The 14363-nt window shown below is 41.0% G+C and overlaps 1 protein-coding gene across 1 annotated transcript; it reads right to left on the minus strand.

Moving 5' to 3' along the window:
* Positions 1-212: 212 nt before the first annotated feature.
* On the minus strand, positions 213-11533 carry OSTC (oligosaccharyltransferase complex non-catalytic subunit). The gene is made up of 4 exons (XM_004009629.5): positions 11334-11533; positions 6808-6901; positions 4056-4253; positions 213-792 (listed from the first exon to the last, which is right to left on the minus strand). Exons 1-4 carry the CDS (start codon positions 11470-11472, stop codon positions 774-776), a joined length of 450 nt encoding a protein of 149 aa, XP_004009678.1. The 5' UTR covers positions 11473-11533; the 3' UTR covers positions 213-773.
* Positions 11534-14363: the final 2830 nt, after the last annotated feature.

The raw sequence follows: 14363 nt of genomic DNA on the forward strand, positions 1-14363 counted from the left end.
ATCTAAAACAATCAGATTTAAAACAGACATGACTGCGTAGCCCATGCTTGAATATTTATAGGGATATGGAGCTGCCACCTCTCAGGCATCCTGCCATCTAGACCTGGAGACTTCAAGATACCAACAGTAGCTTGACAGTTACAGGATGGGAGCGGATTAATTACAGACTGAAGATTAATACCATCAACCAATGGAAAAAAAACAACAAAAAGTTAATTAGAAAAATTATTTATTTCTGCTCCTTTCATACATCTTATTGTTCCTGAAACAGCCTTCCACACATATCTGACACGATGTACTGTCACACACTCTGTTTAAAGGCAAAGCACCATTGGTAAAGCTGATCAGCTGTCCAGAGTTCTCAGCTTGTGGGATCACGTGTCCTGATTTTACAATAATTTCTGAAGGTCAGAAAAGTCACCTCCAAAAAATGCTAAGGGGTTTGTAAAAAATAATCACTTTATTCAATATTATAGCTATAGAAATGAAGTACATTCTAAGAAATGAAAAAAAAAAAAAAAGAAGAAGAAAACGTCACTTAATATCATTGGTATGTCAGTGAAGACCAGCAGGAAAAAATACTGACAAGCTTGTCTCTGACACCAAGACATTCTAGTCCATGCTTTCATATGCTTCCTATGTTTTCACCAGATGTTTCTTTTCTGCTGCTCTTCATCCTTCTCTGCATTTCGTATCTGAGGACTGGTACAGCCTTTAAAATTTCATTAACAGGAGCAAATTCAGTACCTGCTGATTTCTTCTCAAAAGGCACTCTAACCCATCAGATAGCCCCTGTAAAACATAAAATTTATAAACACAAAGAGTGAAAAGGAAGCAACATTTCAAAGTGTCCCAAACAAATTTTATGATGAATCAAAGGACAATCTGAAAATATAAATGTGTGATTCCTCATTATGGTTCTTATTTCATATCTTGCCCCCTCAATAAATAAATACATTACTGGGCCTTGGTTCCGTTATCCTTCCCCCTCAAAGGATAAATTTACAAACCAATATGCTAAATGACACCAGATGAGAAAATAAAGAAAAGAAAATGTTATGTAAAAGTTAAAGCTAAGAGTTAGAATCAATTTCCTTTGGACTCTCACAATTCCAACAAGAGTCACAAAGCTTTTTATAGAAAGCAGCTCATTTCGACATCCTAAAAAGCCTAATATTACCAAAGTGTAAGATGGAGGGACCAGGAGCTGTCCATGCCTGGGAAGTAAGCCCTCGCACCCTGCACCTGTCTCTTTATGAAATGTCCTGACGGTGGGCAGGGGTGTCAGCTGTAGCTGTTGAGCAAGTCAAACTTCACAGTGTTCAAATAGGAGATCCTTTTACTAAATGCACAAGGTAGGCCCTGAAATCCCCTTTAAATTAAAGTATTAACAGTCTGCTTTATAAAGTTCCAAACTTTTCCTTTTGCAATAAATCCTTGCAACCTATTAGGATCAAGAGGAAAACAGAAAGGCTGTGTAAAACTATCCACATTAAGAAAGGGTTGAAAACATCCTGTCCCCTTTGATGCCTTTAGAACTTCTCTGCTTTTGACCCTGTTTCTAACATGAGTAGATAAGCTTGGGCAAACCTTAGCTTCCTCATCTGTAAAATAGAGTTACATCAAAGATTTAAAGGATTATATAAGAGAATCTACCAATATAGTAACTGCTATTCACAGCAGTAAGCACTTGACAAACATTAGCTATTATTAGTTCAGAGTCTTGAGTTTCTTCCTCTCGAAGGTGGCGGCAAAAAACCGCATCATGGGGCTGATACCTCACATCATGCCAGACACAGCGCAGACACTCAGGAATGTGATTTTCCTTCTTCCGGCTCCTAGACCTACCTGACTCCCTACAGGTCTTGGGTCTACGTGCAGCCTAAGTGATCTCCTTAGAACTCATTTATCCCTTTCCTACTGCTCTACCAGCCTGGCCAATTCACACTCTGAGCACAGAGATACACAACTTTAATCTCACAACCCTGAGACAACCCAGGGTTGAATAAAAAATAAAAAGGTTCTTAACGTATATATTGATTTTGAAGATCTCCACGTAAATTTCTTAAGGTAATGCCTGATACTTCACAAAAAGCATACTTTAAGACCTAAGCTTCACAAGTACTTAATCTGAAAGAGAACCGATTGGTGTACGTATCTAACTGAATCTCTGTTGTACTCCTGAAACTAACATAGCACTGTAAACCAACAGTATTCCATTATAAAAAAAAAAAAGATTAAACCTATAATAAAAATAAAATCTGCCAGATAATTCTTAACAACAATAACAAAAAGAAAAGACCAAAGCTTCACAGGAAATAAAAGGTTCAAGAAGATTCTAAGAAAAGTGTCCACCACCAGGGCTGGCACCAAGGGAAGCTGCTCAACAGCTGTCTTACACTATGAAACAAAAGAACCGAGGACTCTCTAGGGACAGCTGTCGGTCATGTGCTGATATGCAAACACAGGACATTTATCTCTGGATAGAGTTACATGCTGTGTTAGTCTTCCTTGTAATTAGTGTGTGACCTCTGCTTCCGCATCAAATAAAGCCATCTTTTAATGTTTAAAACTAGTCAGTAAGGAAGGACATCAGGTCTTTTAAAAAGCATAGATCAGAAAATATAAAGCAGGTGGTACCCTTTCACCGCTATTGTTTTCTCAAGGTACCTCTTGTTAATGGTATCAGATTCTTGGTGAAAGTGAGTGCCACCCTGGAAGGTATCTTACAGCATAGCCATCTTTTATCTCAGATGCTAGCAACTTCTCTGATGTGAAAAAACACTGATGTGTTTTCTTACTGTGCTGTTGTTGCTGTCTCATTTATCACATATCTAACTGCTTCTGTATGTGGGGACATCAAAGAGAATCTACGCCCAAGATGACACATCCCTCCCTTGCTGGCGGTAGTAACCATACCCACCATGAGGGATATGCAGGCCCACAGGCCTGGCTCATCATCTCTCTGGGGCCTGCAAATATGCCAAAAATGCAATACTGTTTGCATCTTCTAAAACTGTCCATTGTTTCTCCCCACACCACACTCAAGGTGCCAGGCATTAGGAGCTGTATATAAGGAACCACATCAGAGAGAGGACCATAAAGCCCTTCCTCTTCAGAATTTAAACCTCAGATTTGGCTGCTTGGTAAGTTATAGAAATCAGCAATTTTTTGTTTAGACTATTGTTCTGTTTTGACTACATCTATCTATACCTGAAACCCAGAGAGTATACTCTTATTTCTCATTTCCTATTGTTAGATCTTAGTCAACTATCTTGGAAACTGGCCTATCGAATGCAGAAGACAAATGTTTACATAAATAATTACAAAAGTTAAGATGAAAACAATCCAGAGAATTAAACAATTTTCAAAATTTTTTTCTAAGCAGGAGATAGCTCAGCTCTGTTATCCTATCCTTCAAATGCCGTTTTCTTTCTTTTCGGGGGGGCAGGCAGCGCCACGCCACACGGCTTGCAGGATCTTAGTTTCCCAAGCAGGGGTCAAACACACGCCCTGGCAGTGACAGCACTAAGTCCTAACCACTGGGCCACCAAGGAATTCCCAAACCAATTTATTTTGTTCCAAAGATAACGTAAGCTTTCTGCATGAATCTAAATAATGTAATATATATATGAAAGTCTCTTTTCTGTCCAAGGGTTAATCGATTTTCCTCCTATCAATATTCAGAAAGCAGCAGCAATTAATGGCTTGAAAATACTCTCTATTGTTATTAGTACTACTATGGGAATTCCTCCACAGGTTACAGATTAACCAAAAAGCACTTTTAGAGAAAAGTCTCCATCAGTGGTCACTGATGCTACAGCAAAATAACCGTATTTTCTCATGAACATACATGGAAACAACAGGAAGATCTACTTGTTTCCATTTTGCTACTAACTAACCTTAAGCAAGTCACACATTTCTTTGGTTCTCAAAATGTTCATCTATTTAAATGAGGGTTAAATTAAATCTCCTATGATTTCACGTGATCCAGATAATTATTTCATTAGTTTGCAAGTTAAGATATTGATTATACAAAGCACTGAATAACTTACGGTAGCTTCATTCTCATGAATACTCTAGCCATGAAAAAACTCAATAGGACACACACGAATCCAATGAATAAAAGAAGAAACCTATTGAGTTTGGGAATGTTTGGTGCATTGGATCGGTCCAGGATTATGAAACCTAAACCTCCCATTGTAAACAGGAAGCTGGATGCAAGTCCTTCCATAATATACTGTCCATTTACTCTGAAAAAGAAAGAAAACAGCAAAATAGTCAATGAAAATTTCCAGAAAAATAGTTTTTTCCTCAGATTGAAATTCCTATTTCTGCTAAAACATTTTTGTGTTTATTTTTTATTATTATAAGTGTTTTACCATATTTCTGGCTATTCATTCCAATAAATATTTACTGAGAGCCTATTATGCATCAAATACTGTTCTAGGTTCTGGAAATATAACAATGAACAAAACAAGAGAAAAATCTTTTGTCTTCATGGAGCTTATGCTCAAAAAAGAAAAAATACTTTAAAACTCAACTAACACAACTGTATGTAAAATCAATATGCACATTTTAATTATTAGCTTAAAAAGTCAACTACTATAGGTACATGAACCTTTTACTCAGAATTTTAGTTTTGCTTTAAAAAGTTATTTTATTTAAATGTCTACTATCAATTTCAAATTGTGAACTGGTTAGAAACGTTTCCTGAGTTTTATAGTAATTAACAAACCTCTTATTTCAAAGGGAAATTTTTAAAAGCAAGTTTTCTTAATTAAGGCTTCATGAACTCCACAAAGATTTCCAGTAACCTATAAACTTTTAAGTTCTTGTATATACGGGCGTATGATTTTTCTAGTGTGTGCGTGTGCTCAACTATGTCCAGCTCTTTGCGACCCCGTGGACTGTAGCCTGCCAAGCGCCTCTGTCCACAGAACTTTCCAGGCAAGAGTACTGGAGTGCATTGCCATGTCCTCCAGGGGATCTTCCTGACCCAGGGATCGAACCTGAGTCTCCTGCACCTCCTGCACTGGCAGGCAGAGTCTTTACAACTGCGCCACCTGGGACACCTCTTTCTAGGGATGAAGAGCTTTCAAATTCTCAAGAGTTCATGGACCCCAAAAGGCAAGTTTCTCTGTTAAAGATATGATTTATACAAAGACACATGTAAAGAAAGTATATGCATGCATGTGTGTATGTATGTGTATATACGTATGTTTGCTAAACTAACTGCTTTAACTGAAAACAACACATGCAGCAGTTTCAAAATTCAAAGTCAAGTGTCAACCCTGTGAGAAGTCTCCCTACCAGCAGGATCTCCAGCCACCTGGATTCCCCTTCCCCGCAGAGAATCACAGTAATCTTTCCAGGAATATTCTCTGCATGGAATACCATTCATGTAACTGCAAATACAAATACGGGGCTTCCCTGGTGGCTCAATGGTTAAGAATCTGCCTGCCAATGCAGGAGATGCCAGTTCAATCCCTGGGTGGGCAAGATCCCCTGGAGGAGGAAATGGCAACCTGCTCCAGTATTCTTGCCTGGAGAATCCCCTGGACAGAGGAGCCTGGCGGGCTACAGTCCATGGGGTTGCAAAGAGTTGGACACCACTGAGAGTGAGCACAAACACACACACAAATACAAATAAAGAGCTATCTTTAGGTAGACAGTTACTAAGTGGATTTATAAGGCAATACAACAAACACTGTTCAAGGGAAATAAACAACAGGAACTCTCAACTCTCAAATTTTTTTCTCTTATTTAACAGTATAGGGTCTTCCCTAGTAGCTCAGCTGGTAAAGAATCTGCCTGCGATGCAGGAGACCCCAGTTTGATTCCTGGGTCAGGAAGACCCACTGTAGAAGGCATAGGCTACCCACTCCAGTTTTCTGGCCTGGAGAATTCCATGGACCATACAGTCACAAAGAGTCGGACACAACTGAGCAACTTTCACTTCACTTCACAACGAACACTGCTCAGGAAAAATAAACAGCAGGACCTCCCAACTCTCAAATACTATTCTTTTTATTTAACAGTATAATCCAGTGGTCCAGTTTTTTCTTTTTTGGTTGTGCTGGGTCTTCACCGCTGTTTGAGGGCTTTTCTGCCCTAGCTGGCGTGACTGGGGGCTACTCTCTTGCTGCGGAGCCTGGGCCCTAGGTGCAGGGGCTCCACCAGAGGCAAGGGCTCGGGAGCGCAGGCTAGGCAGTTGAGGTGCACACGTTTAGCTGCTCCGCAGCATGTGAGGTCTTCCCTGACCAGGGATCGAACTGCAGTGAAAGGCAGATTCTTCACCACGGGACCAGCAGCAAAGCCCCACACATTTTTCCTTAAATGGCCAAACACTATGTATCTTAGGCTTGTCAGCCATGTAATTTGTGTCACACTTACCACAGTAGCTTGAAAGCAGCCATGGATAGCACAGAAGTAACTGTGTACCTAACTCCAATAAAGCTTTATTTACAAATAAATACGTACCCCAGAACTGACCCCAGAACAGCCCATAAATAAATGTATTTTAAACTGACCCCAGAACAGCCTATAAATAAATGTATTTTAAACTGATATCCTCCTTTAAATCAGTGATTATGTCCATCATTGTGAAATATTTCCTAATAAATGGATAACATACTTTTATTCTTGTTCTTGTCCACTTCCTACAATCTCTAAATTTAGCATTTTAAAACCCCTATTGTCAAAATACAAATCGACCCAATAGGTTGTGCCATAATTTTAAATACGCAGGCATGCCCCAGCAATCTTCTTTCCCACCATCAAATCATTCAAAATGGTATCTTTTACCTGTAGGCCAAGAAAGCAACTGGTCTCTGATGCCCGTGTTCATCAGTCACTGAGCCGACACTGGGAGGTTCAACAATAACATCATAAATGATTCCTAAATGAAAGGTAACAACATAGATTAGACTGGATTTCTAACTTATTTAGTTTTTATCTGTCTCTAAAGTGAAAGTGTCAGTTGCTCAGTTGCATCTGATTCTTTGTGACCCTATGGACTGTAGCTTGCCAGGGTCCTCTGTCCATGGAATTCTCCAGGTAAGAATACTGGAGTGGTTAGTCATTTCCTTCTCCAGGAGATCGTCCTGACCCAGGGTCAAACTGGGTTTCCTGCATTGCAAGAGGAATCTTTACCGTCTGAGTCAATAGGAAGCCCGTCTGTCTCTAGAGGTTCATTTGTATTTAAATAATATTTCCTTCTGGGGCTTCCCAGGTGGTGCCAGTGGTAAAGAATCTGCCTGCCAAAGCAGGAGATGCAGGTTCAATCCCTGGGTGAGGAAGAGCCCCTGAAAAAGGAAATGGCAACCCACTCCAGTATTCTTGCCTGGAGAATCCCATGGACAGAGGAGACTGGCGGGCTACAGTCGATGGGAGTCACAAAGAGCTGGACACCACTGAGTGACTGAGCAGAGAAATCTTAGAGCCTGAGTGCTGGAGAAGATTGGGAGCCCACTCATAGAAAGATACTGAAGTTAAAGGAAGCATCTGTCTTTAAAGACGCATTTATATTTAAACAGAACTGCTCTACTGTATTATTACAGGGAAATGAGGCCCAGCTTATCTCCTACACTTCAGATAAACCATTCAGAAATTCAACTCAGTGTTTTTAGAATGACTTGTAAATCAGAATTATCTCCAAAAAGAGGTATTTTATGACAGAATTCATTCAGTAACTGTTTCCAAACTCAAGAATGACTCCACAATAAAGGAGATTTAACATTAAAGGCTATTTCTAATTCAAGAAAAATGTTACGCATATGCTTGGATATGTTTCTATAATTAAGAGGTAACTAGAGGATTTTTCTTGCTTAAAAGTAAAATGAGACATTTTAAAATCACATCGTTAAGCAGACTGGCAATACTGGAGGCACATGACCATTAATGTTAATACCTTTCACTATGTCATAATGACCACTTATGTTACTGCCCATCGACACTGTTTTCCAAATCTCCCACTGTCAACGTCTACTCTTTTATCTTCTCCACTGTTTTCCACCATCCTCATTTTTAGCTTTTTTTTTAAGCCTAACAAGACTGTCTCCCTCACCTCTGATAACAAAACCACCATTTAGGAATTCTCTAATGCTACCTCACCATCAAATCCACAAACTGGAGCCAGCTTCCATCTTCACCTCCTTCCCTCCAGCTACACCAGGGGAAGAGTCCCTCCTCCTATCACCATGGGATCCCCTCTGCAATCATCAGGACTCCACACCCTTACCATTTCAAAGACTGTTCCTTTGGCTAGCTCCTCTCTCTCCTGTATTATCTATCAACCTCCCGCTCCCTACATCAACCTTTCCTTGACACCAGATCCTCCTAGTTAATATTCTACTTCTATGCTTCCTTTTGGAAAGGGAGCCAGGCTTCTTTCTGGAAAAGAAAAAAAGAATTTGGTAAACTTGCTGCCTCTACTTTCTCATTTACCCTTCATTCTTTAACTCACTCCAATCTGACTTCTGCTACCACTGATATTACTCTTGCTAAGGTGGCCAATGACCTTGCTCTGGTCAAAGGACACTTTCAGTTCTCATCTTAGGAGCTTTCCTAGCAGCACTCCATCCAGTTTACTAAATCCATTTTCTTGGGGGGTGAGAGGGATGGCTTCTTATGGCTTTTGTGACACTCCTGTCCATGTTTTTCTTGCTCTCTCTCCAGCTGAGCCTCCTCTTCTATAAAACTACTAAATACTCGGAGTTCCCTAGGGCTTGATCCACTATTTTCTTCTCTTTCTACATTCTCTTCCCAACTGAACTAATCCCTTCACATGGCTTTTCTATGCTAATGATCCTCAACATGCCAACACCTATCAAATGTTAGCACCGTTAAAATTAGATGTAAGCAAGGAGATCCAACCAAAAGGAAATCAGTCTTGAATATTCATTGGAAGGACTGATGCTGAAGCTGAAACTCCAAAACTTTAGCCACCTGATGTGAAGAACTGACTCATTTGAAAAGACCCTGATGCTGGGGATGACTGAAGGCAGGAGGAGAAGGAGATGACAGAGGATGGGATGGTTGGATGGCATCAGCGACTCAATGGACTTGAGTCTGAGTAAGCTCCAGGAGTTGGTGATGGACAGGGAAGCCTGGCATACTGCAGTCCATGGGTCGCAAAGAGTCAGACACAACTGAGTGACTGAACTAAACTGAAGCTCCTTAGGGACAGAAATTCTGTCTCTGTTCTTCAATATCTGGCTTATAGGAGGAGTTCTGAAAACATCTGTTAGTGACTAACTTCAATACAAACCTCTTTTCTCACTTTCTATCTGCATACTTGACATCTTCAACTAATTATAGTTGGTCTGTCCAACTATTACATATCTGGATTCACCATTCCCCATCAAAAAACCACTTTATTTCTTTAGTCTTCTCAGAAAATGACACTTTCGCCTACTCAGTGCTCAAACTAGACACCAGTAAAATAGTAAAATTCCTTCAAGCCATTCTCCCCCTACATCCAATCAATCATCACCAAGATTCTGCTTCCACGATATCTTTCATTATATCTTCCTCCATCTCCGCTGCCATCATCCTAAGTCAACTGTAAAACCCACCTAATTGGTCTCTTAATCCCATATTTGTTCAGACTTCTTCCTCTCCCAGATACTCTTCCCCCAATCTTTCAGACTTTGGCTAACACGTCATTTCCTGAGGGACTCCAACGTAAATGATGTTCCTAACTCTGATTATTTTTCAAAACCTCTTTTTCTTTTCCTTCAAAGCACTTGTGGCAATCTGCAATGGAAAAAATATTATGGAGAAAAATTCACGTGACATTTCATGTGTCTCAACCAATGGCATTATCAGCATCAGGAAGGGAGGGCCCTTATCTGTTATAGTCATTGTTCTCTCCAGTACTTAACGCCTAGAACTTAATGGGGACTCAGCACATTATCTGCTGACTATTTCTCAGCAATAAGTATCATTTATTTATAAAGGCACACTCAGTATTCAGGTAATTCTCCTGTATGAGATAGCTCATGGCCTTGGCCACTAAAAGGGGTCCTCTCACTTCCCCCAGAAGTTAGGGCAAAGAATCTCCCCATTACAAAAATTGACAGGGAAAAAGGAGCCAGAATGAAAACTGTGAGGTTTCCAGTAAAGGTCCTGGCTCCAAGGGAGGTAAGGGTTACAGGAAAGATTTCTAACAGATGAAGATTTTCTTAAAAAGCAACATGCATTTTAAATTTTGTTTATTCAGTTCAGCCCCTATTAATGTGCTGAGCAAATGTTAACACTAATTTATGCTAGGACAGTATCTTAGCAACATAAAAAGTATTTTAAATGTAACTTATTTCGAACATAAATTAACTGTCATTATCCTAGATTTGGGAGGAGGGTAAACCTAAAGGTTCATGCTAGAACTAATCCCTCATTTCAAATACTTCCCTCTTCAGTGCCAATTATTCTCACAAAACATCTATGAAAATGATGTCTGACTATTCCCTTAAAAACAGTCATCTGCTCCTGCCGTCCCTAATCTGTACAGCTTTAATTTTATCATTTCCAAATTAAGCTCTCCACTTCCCAAAATCCAACAAGCGCAGTAGCACAGTGCTGAGTAAATCATGGAAATGCTGAAGGGGTGGTGGCTATGAAAAGACTGCAGCCGGATTGCCAACTCACCACTATATAAAGCGACGCCCCTTTTGCAAAGAACAGGATAAGATGATAATGTAAAAGTGTTCAAAAGTAATGCTATTCCCCTTATTCTTTAAAATTCTCCACTTCTGCTCTCTCAGATACGACAGCTTCTCAAGATTTATCTGCAACCTCAAATATTTATCAAAACCGTGGGTTTCGGAAGATTCCATTCATATGTACTGCTGATTGAGGAGAAAGCGACACGAAGCCTTAGGTTTGAGCTAACAAATCCGAAGACTGTTAAGTGTCTACCAAAGTTCCAGGGACCACAGACAAAGAAGGTACAAGTCCCCCACCCTCCTGAACAGCAGTGGAAATAGAATGGGCCAGAACAGATTTTCCCAGGGCCTTTATTAAGTAACTCATGGCATGCAGTAACAACAGCAACAATCTGGGCTTGAAAAATACGCTATTCAACTCGGATCGTTTGGCTAAGAGGCCAGGAAAGTGAAGGCAACGGGATAGAGAACACGACTCCTCTCAAGATACAAGACAGGGCGTGAGGGTAAAGAAACCTTTGGGCGGTGACCCCCAGAATTTTCCTCCACCCTCCGAAAAGATTGAGGGCAGAGCGATGCTTCCCCTGGCTGAAAGTTAGGGAACTGACGCGCCCCCGGGCCGGGCGGGCTCTCCGCGCCTCTCGGGCCCCAGGCAGGCCGAGTTACCTCCGGTGATGAGGAAGTAAGACACCACCACCAGAGCGTACACCGTCATGGCCGACGGCATGTGCACCCAGGGCGGCTTCTTCAGCTTCAGGTTCGGGCATTCGAGCACTAAGAACGGGACTCGGTACAAACTCTCCATGTTGGCGGTAGCAAGGGACGCTCTCGGCCTCCAGTCCCACGCGCCACCCGGAAACAGGCCCGCCCTCCCTTTCCCCGGCGCGTGCGCAGGGAAGCGACCGGCAGGTCCGCAACGCTCGGAGGCAGTGTGCACACCCCCAGAAGAAAAGAAGGAACTATAAAAACCGATAAGTGACGTGACCCTAAGCTATGTATTATAGAATCTTGTGAAACATAAATTTGAATAAGAAGTTCAGTTATTGCCAATGAATAAGCAGGCGAATTATGCACCTTCAAGGACCTGCAGGCCTTCAGACGTGGCCAAGCCGGAGAAGCAGAGGGAACGGAGTCTATCTGAGCCCCTCCCACTCACAGACGCCGCGGATTTTGGAAGCTGATTGGACGCGGAGCGCCCTAGGTTCCCAGAGCCAGAGGATGAATGGGGAAGTTTGGGAAATGTCTTTCTTATTAGCGGGTTTTTCAAGAGTTTGAGAAAGTCCTAGGTTGTTGAGCGTTTACTTCCTGATGTAGCAGTGGTGATAATAATAATAACAACTGCTAATAATAATTGCTAAGTTAATATTTTATAACATTTGAAAATATATATCTCATTTAGAGCTATCACAAATGTCAAGAAGACATCGCCACAAGATGCCTAAAGTGAAGACCTTGAAGTGACCAAAATACTATTTTAAATAACCCGTGTCCTCTGCTCTTTTCGTAAATGCTAAAATCTTTCAGGCCGAAAATCTTGAAATCCTCCTGGTTTCTCTCTTTGTGAAACCTCCATGTCCAAAGTATCAACAAATCTTTTTGGTTGTACTACTACTACTACAAAAAAAAAAAAAAAAAAAAATCTAATTCATCCACTTCTCTCCATTCCATATTTACCACCCTAGTGGAAGGCACTATCCTATATAGCCTGGGCTAGATATTTACAATCCAAGCGGATGAAAATAATTGATGGAGAATTTGTCTTTGGGGATGGACTAGATGGCCTAAAAAGTTTTCTTGTTTTCTGTTTAGTTTTTCTTTTTTATATACTCTCTTAACATTCTGCAAATATCTGTTTCCTTTTGGGATAAGAGTTCAGAGTAACTGATTATAAATCCAGCACAGACTGACACATTTATAATTGAGCCCATATTTTTATGTTTTTGTTTGTTGCTGAGCTCATGATTTTTTACAGGATGGCAATCATTGGTTCTGCACTTTCAGTGACTCAATTAATGAGAAATTGTTTCAATACCATAATAATAAAAATACTTACAAAATGCAGTAGCATCTAACTCTAAATATAGATGAAGCTTGCCGCCCTTACTGTTTACCAGAGACAGTCTGCAGTGGCACCCCACTCCAGCACTCTTGCCTGGAAAACCCCATGGACGGAGGAGCCTGGTGGGCTGCAGTCCATGGGGTTGCTAAGAGTCCAGCAGGACTGAGTGACTTCACTTTCACTTTTCACTTTCATGCATTGGAGAAGGAAATGGCAACCCACTCCAGTATTCTTGCCTGGAGAATCTCAGGGCTGGTGAAGCCTGGTGGGCTGCCATCTATGGGGTCGCACAGAGTCAGACACAACAGAAGTGACTTAGCAGCATTAAGGAAGGTATGTGAATCGTAGATTATGAGAGAGCCACTGCTGCTGCTGCTGCTGCTGCTGCTGCTTAGTCGCTCCAGTCATGTCCGACTCTGTGTGACCCCATGGACTGCAGCCCACCAGGCTCCTCTGTCCATGGGATCTTCCAGGCAAGAGTACTGGAGTGGGGTGCCATTGCCTTCTCTGGAGAGAGCCACTAATAACACCGATAATAAAAGCTGTTTACACCAGAGCCAGCATTTATACATGGGACTTTTTTGGGGGGACTATACAGCAGAATATTTCTGAAATTCCCATGCTGCCACTGCTAAGTCGCTTTAGTTGTATCTGACTCTGTGCTACCCCATAGACGGCGGCCCACCAGGTTCCTCTGTCCCTGGGATTCTCCACGCAAGAATACTAGAGTGGGTTGCCACTTCCTTCTCCAATGCATGCATACATGCTAAGTCGCTTCAGTTGTGTCCAACTCTGTGAGACCCTATGGACAGCAGCCCACCAGGCTCCTCTGTCCACAGGATTCTCTAGGCAAGAATACTGGAGTGGGTTGCCATTTCCTTCTCCAGAAATTCCCATAGATTTATAAATAAGGAAAACTTTGGAATAATTGAAAATATGTTGCCTTGAAAAAAATAAGAAAACACATATAAATTAAAATTTTTAAGCTTCCTTCATATCTTCTGAAGAGAAGCTAATGTTAACTAACCACCTCTTGGCAGATATTATATTGTCATTTACATTAGTTCTTACTTACTCTTCATGACAACTCTATTAGGTAATTACTAATGTCACCATTTTACATATGACAAGACTGAAGCTTGGGAAGTAAAACAAATTCAAAAGGCATATTATGTGTTTGGATATGAACTAAAGGCATTTGCCCTAACATAAAGCAGATTTAAGATATTTGAAATGAGACAAGTTTATTTACTTATCCTTCCTTTTATATATCTTAGGGCCAAATAAGTCATATACACTGTGGATAAGACACAGAAGTTTTAAAAAGTATTATCAACTTTCTAATAAAAAATAAAACTAAAGTCAGAACACATCAGTTCAGTTCAGTCGCTCAGTCGTGTCCGATTCTTTGCAACCCCATGAACCGCAGCACACCAGGCCTCCCTGTCCATCACCAACTCCTGGAGTCTACCCAAACCCATGTCTATTGAGTCCGTGATGCCATCCAACCATCTCATCCTCTGTCGTCCCCTTCTCCTCCTGTCCTCAATCTTTCCCAGCATCAGAGTCTTTTCAAATGAGTCAGCTCTTCACCTAAGCTGGCCAAAGTATTGGAGTTTCAGCTTCAACATCAGTCC

The sequence above is a fragment of the Ovis aries genome, chromosome 6 (assembly GCF_016772045.2).
Source record: "Ovis aries strain OAR_USU_Benz2616 breed Rambouillet chromosome 6, ARS-UI_Ramb_v3.0, whole genome shotgun sequence".
Lineage (NCBI taxonomy): Eukaryota > Metazoa > Chordata > Mammalia > Artiodactyla > Bovidae > Ovis > Ovis aries.

What these genes read in the sequence shown, in the direction of transcription:
- OSTC (XM_004009629.5), bottom strand. Translation starts at nt 11,472, where the DNA reads ATGGAGAGTTTGTACCGAGTCCCGTTCTTAGTGCTCGAATGCCCGAAC. An exon ending in TTACTTCCTCATCACCGGAG is followed by an intron (nt 6,902 to 11,333) that starts GTAACTCGGCCT and finishes CCTTTCATTTAG; the next exon opens with GAATCATTTATGATGTTATT. An exon ending in GTTGCTTTCTTGGCCTACAG is followed by an intron (nt 4,254 to 6,807) that starts GTAAAAGATACC and finishes TTTCTTTTTCAG; the next exon opens with AGTAAATGGACAGTATATTA.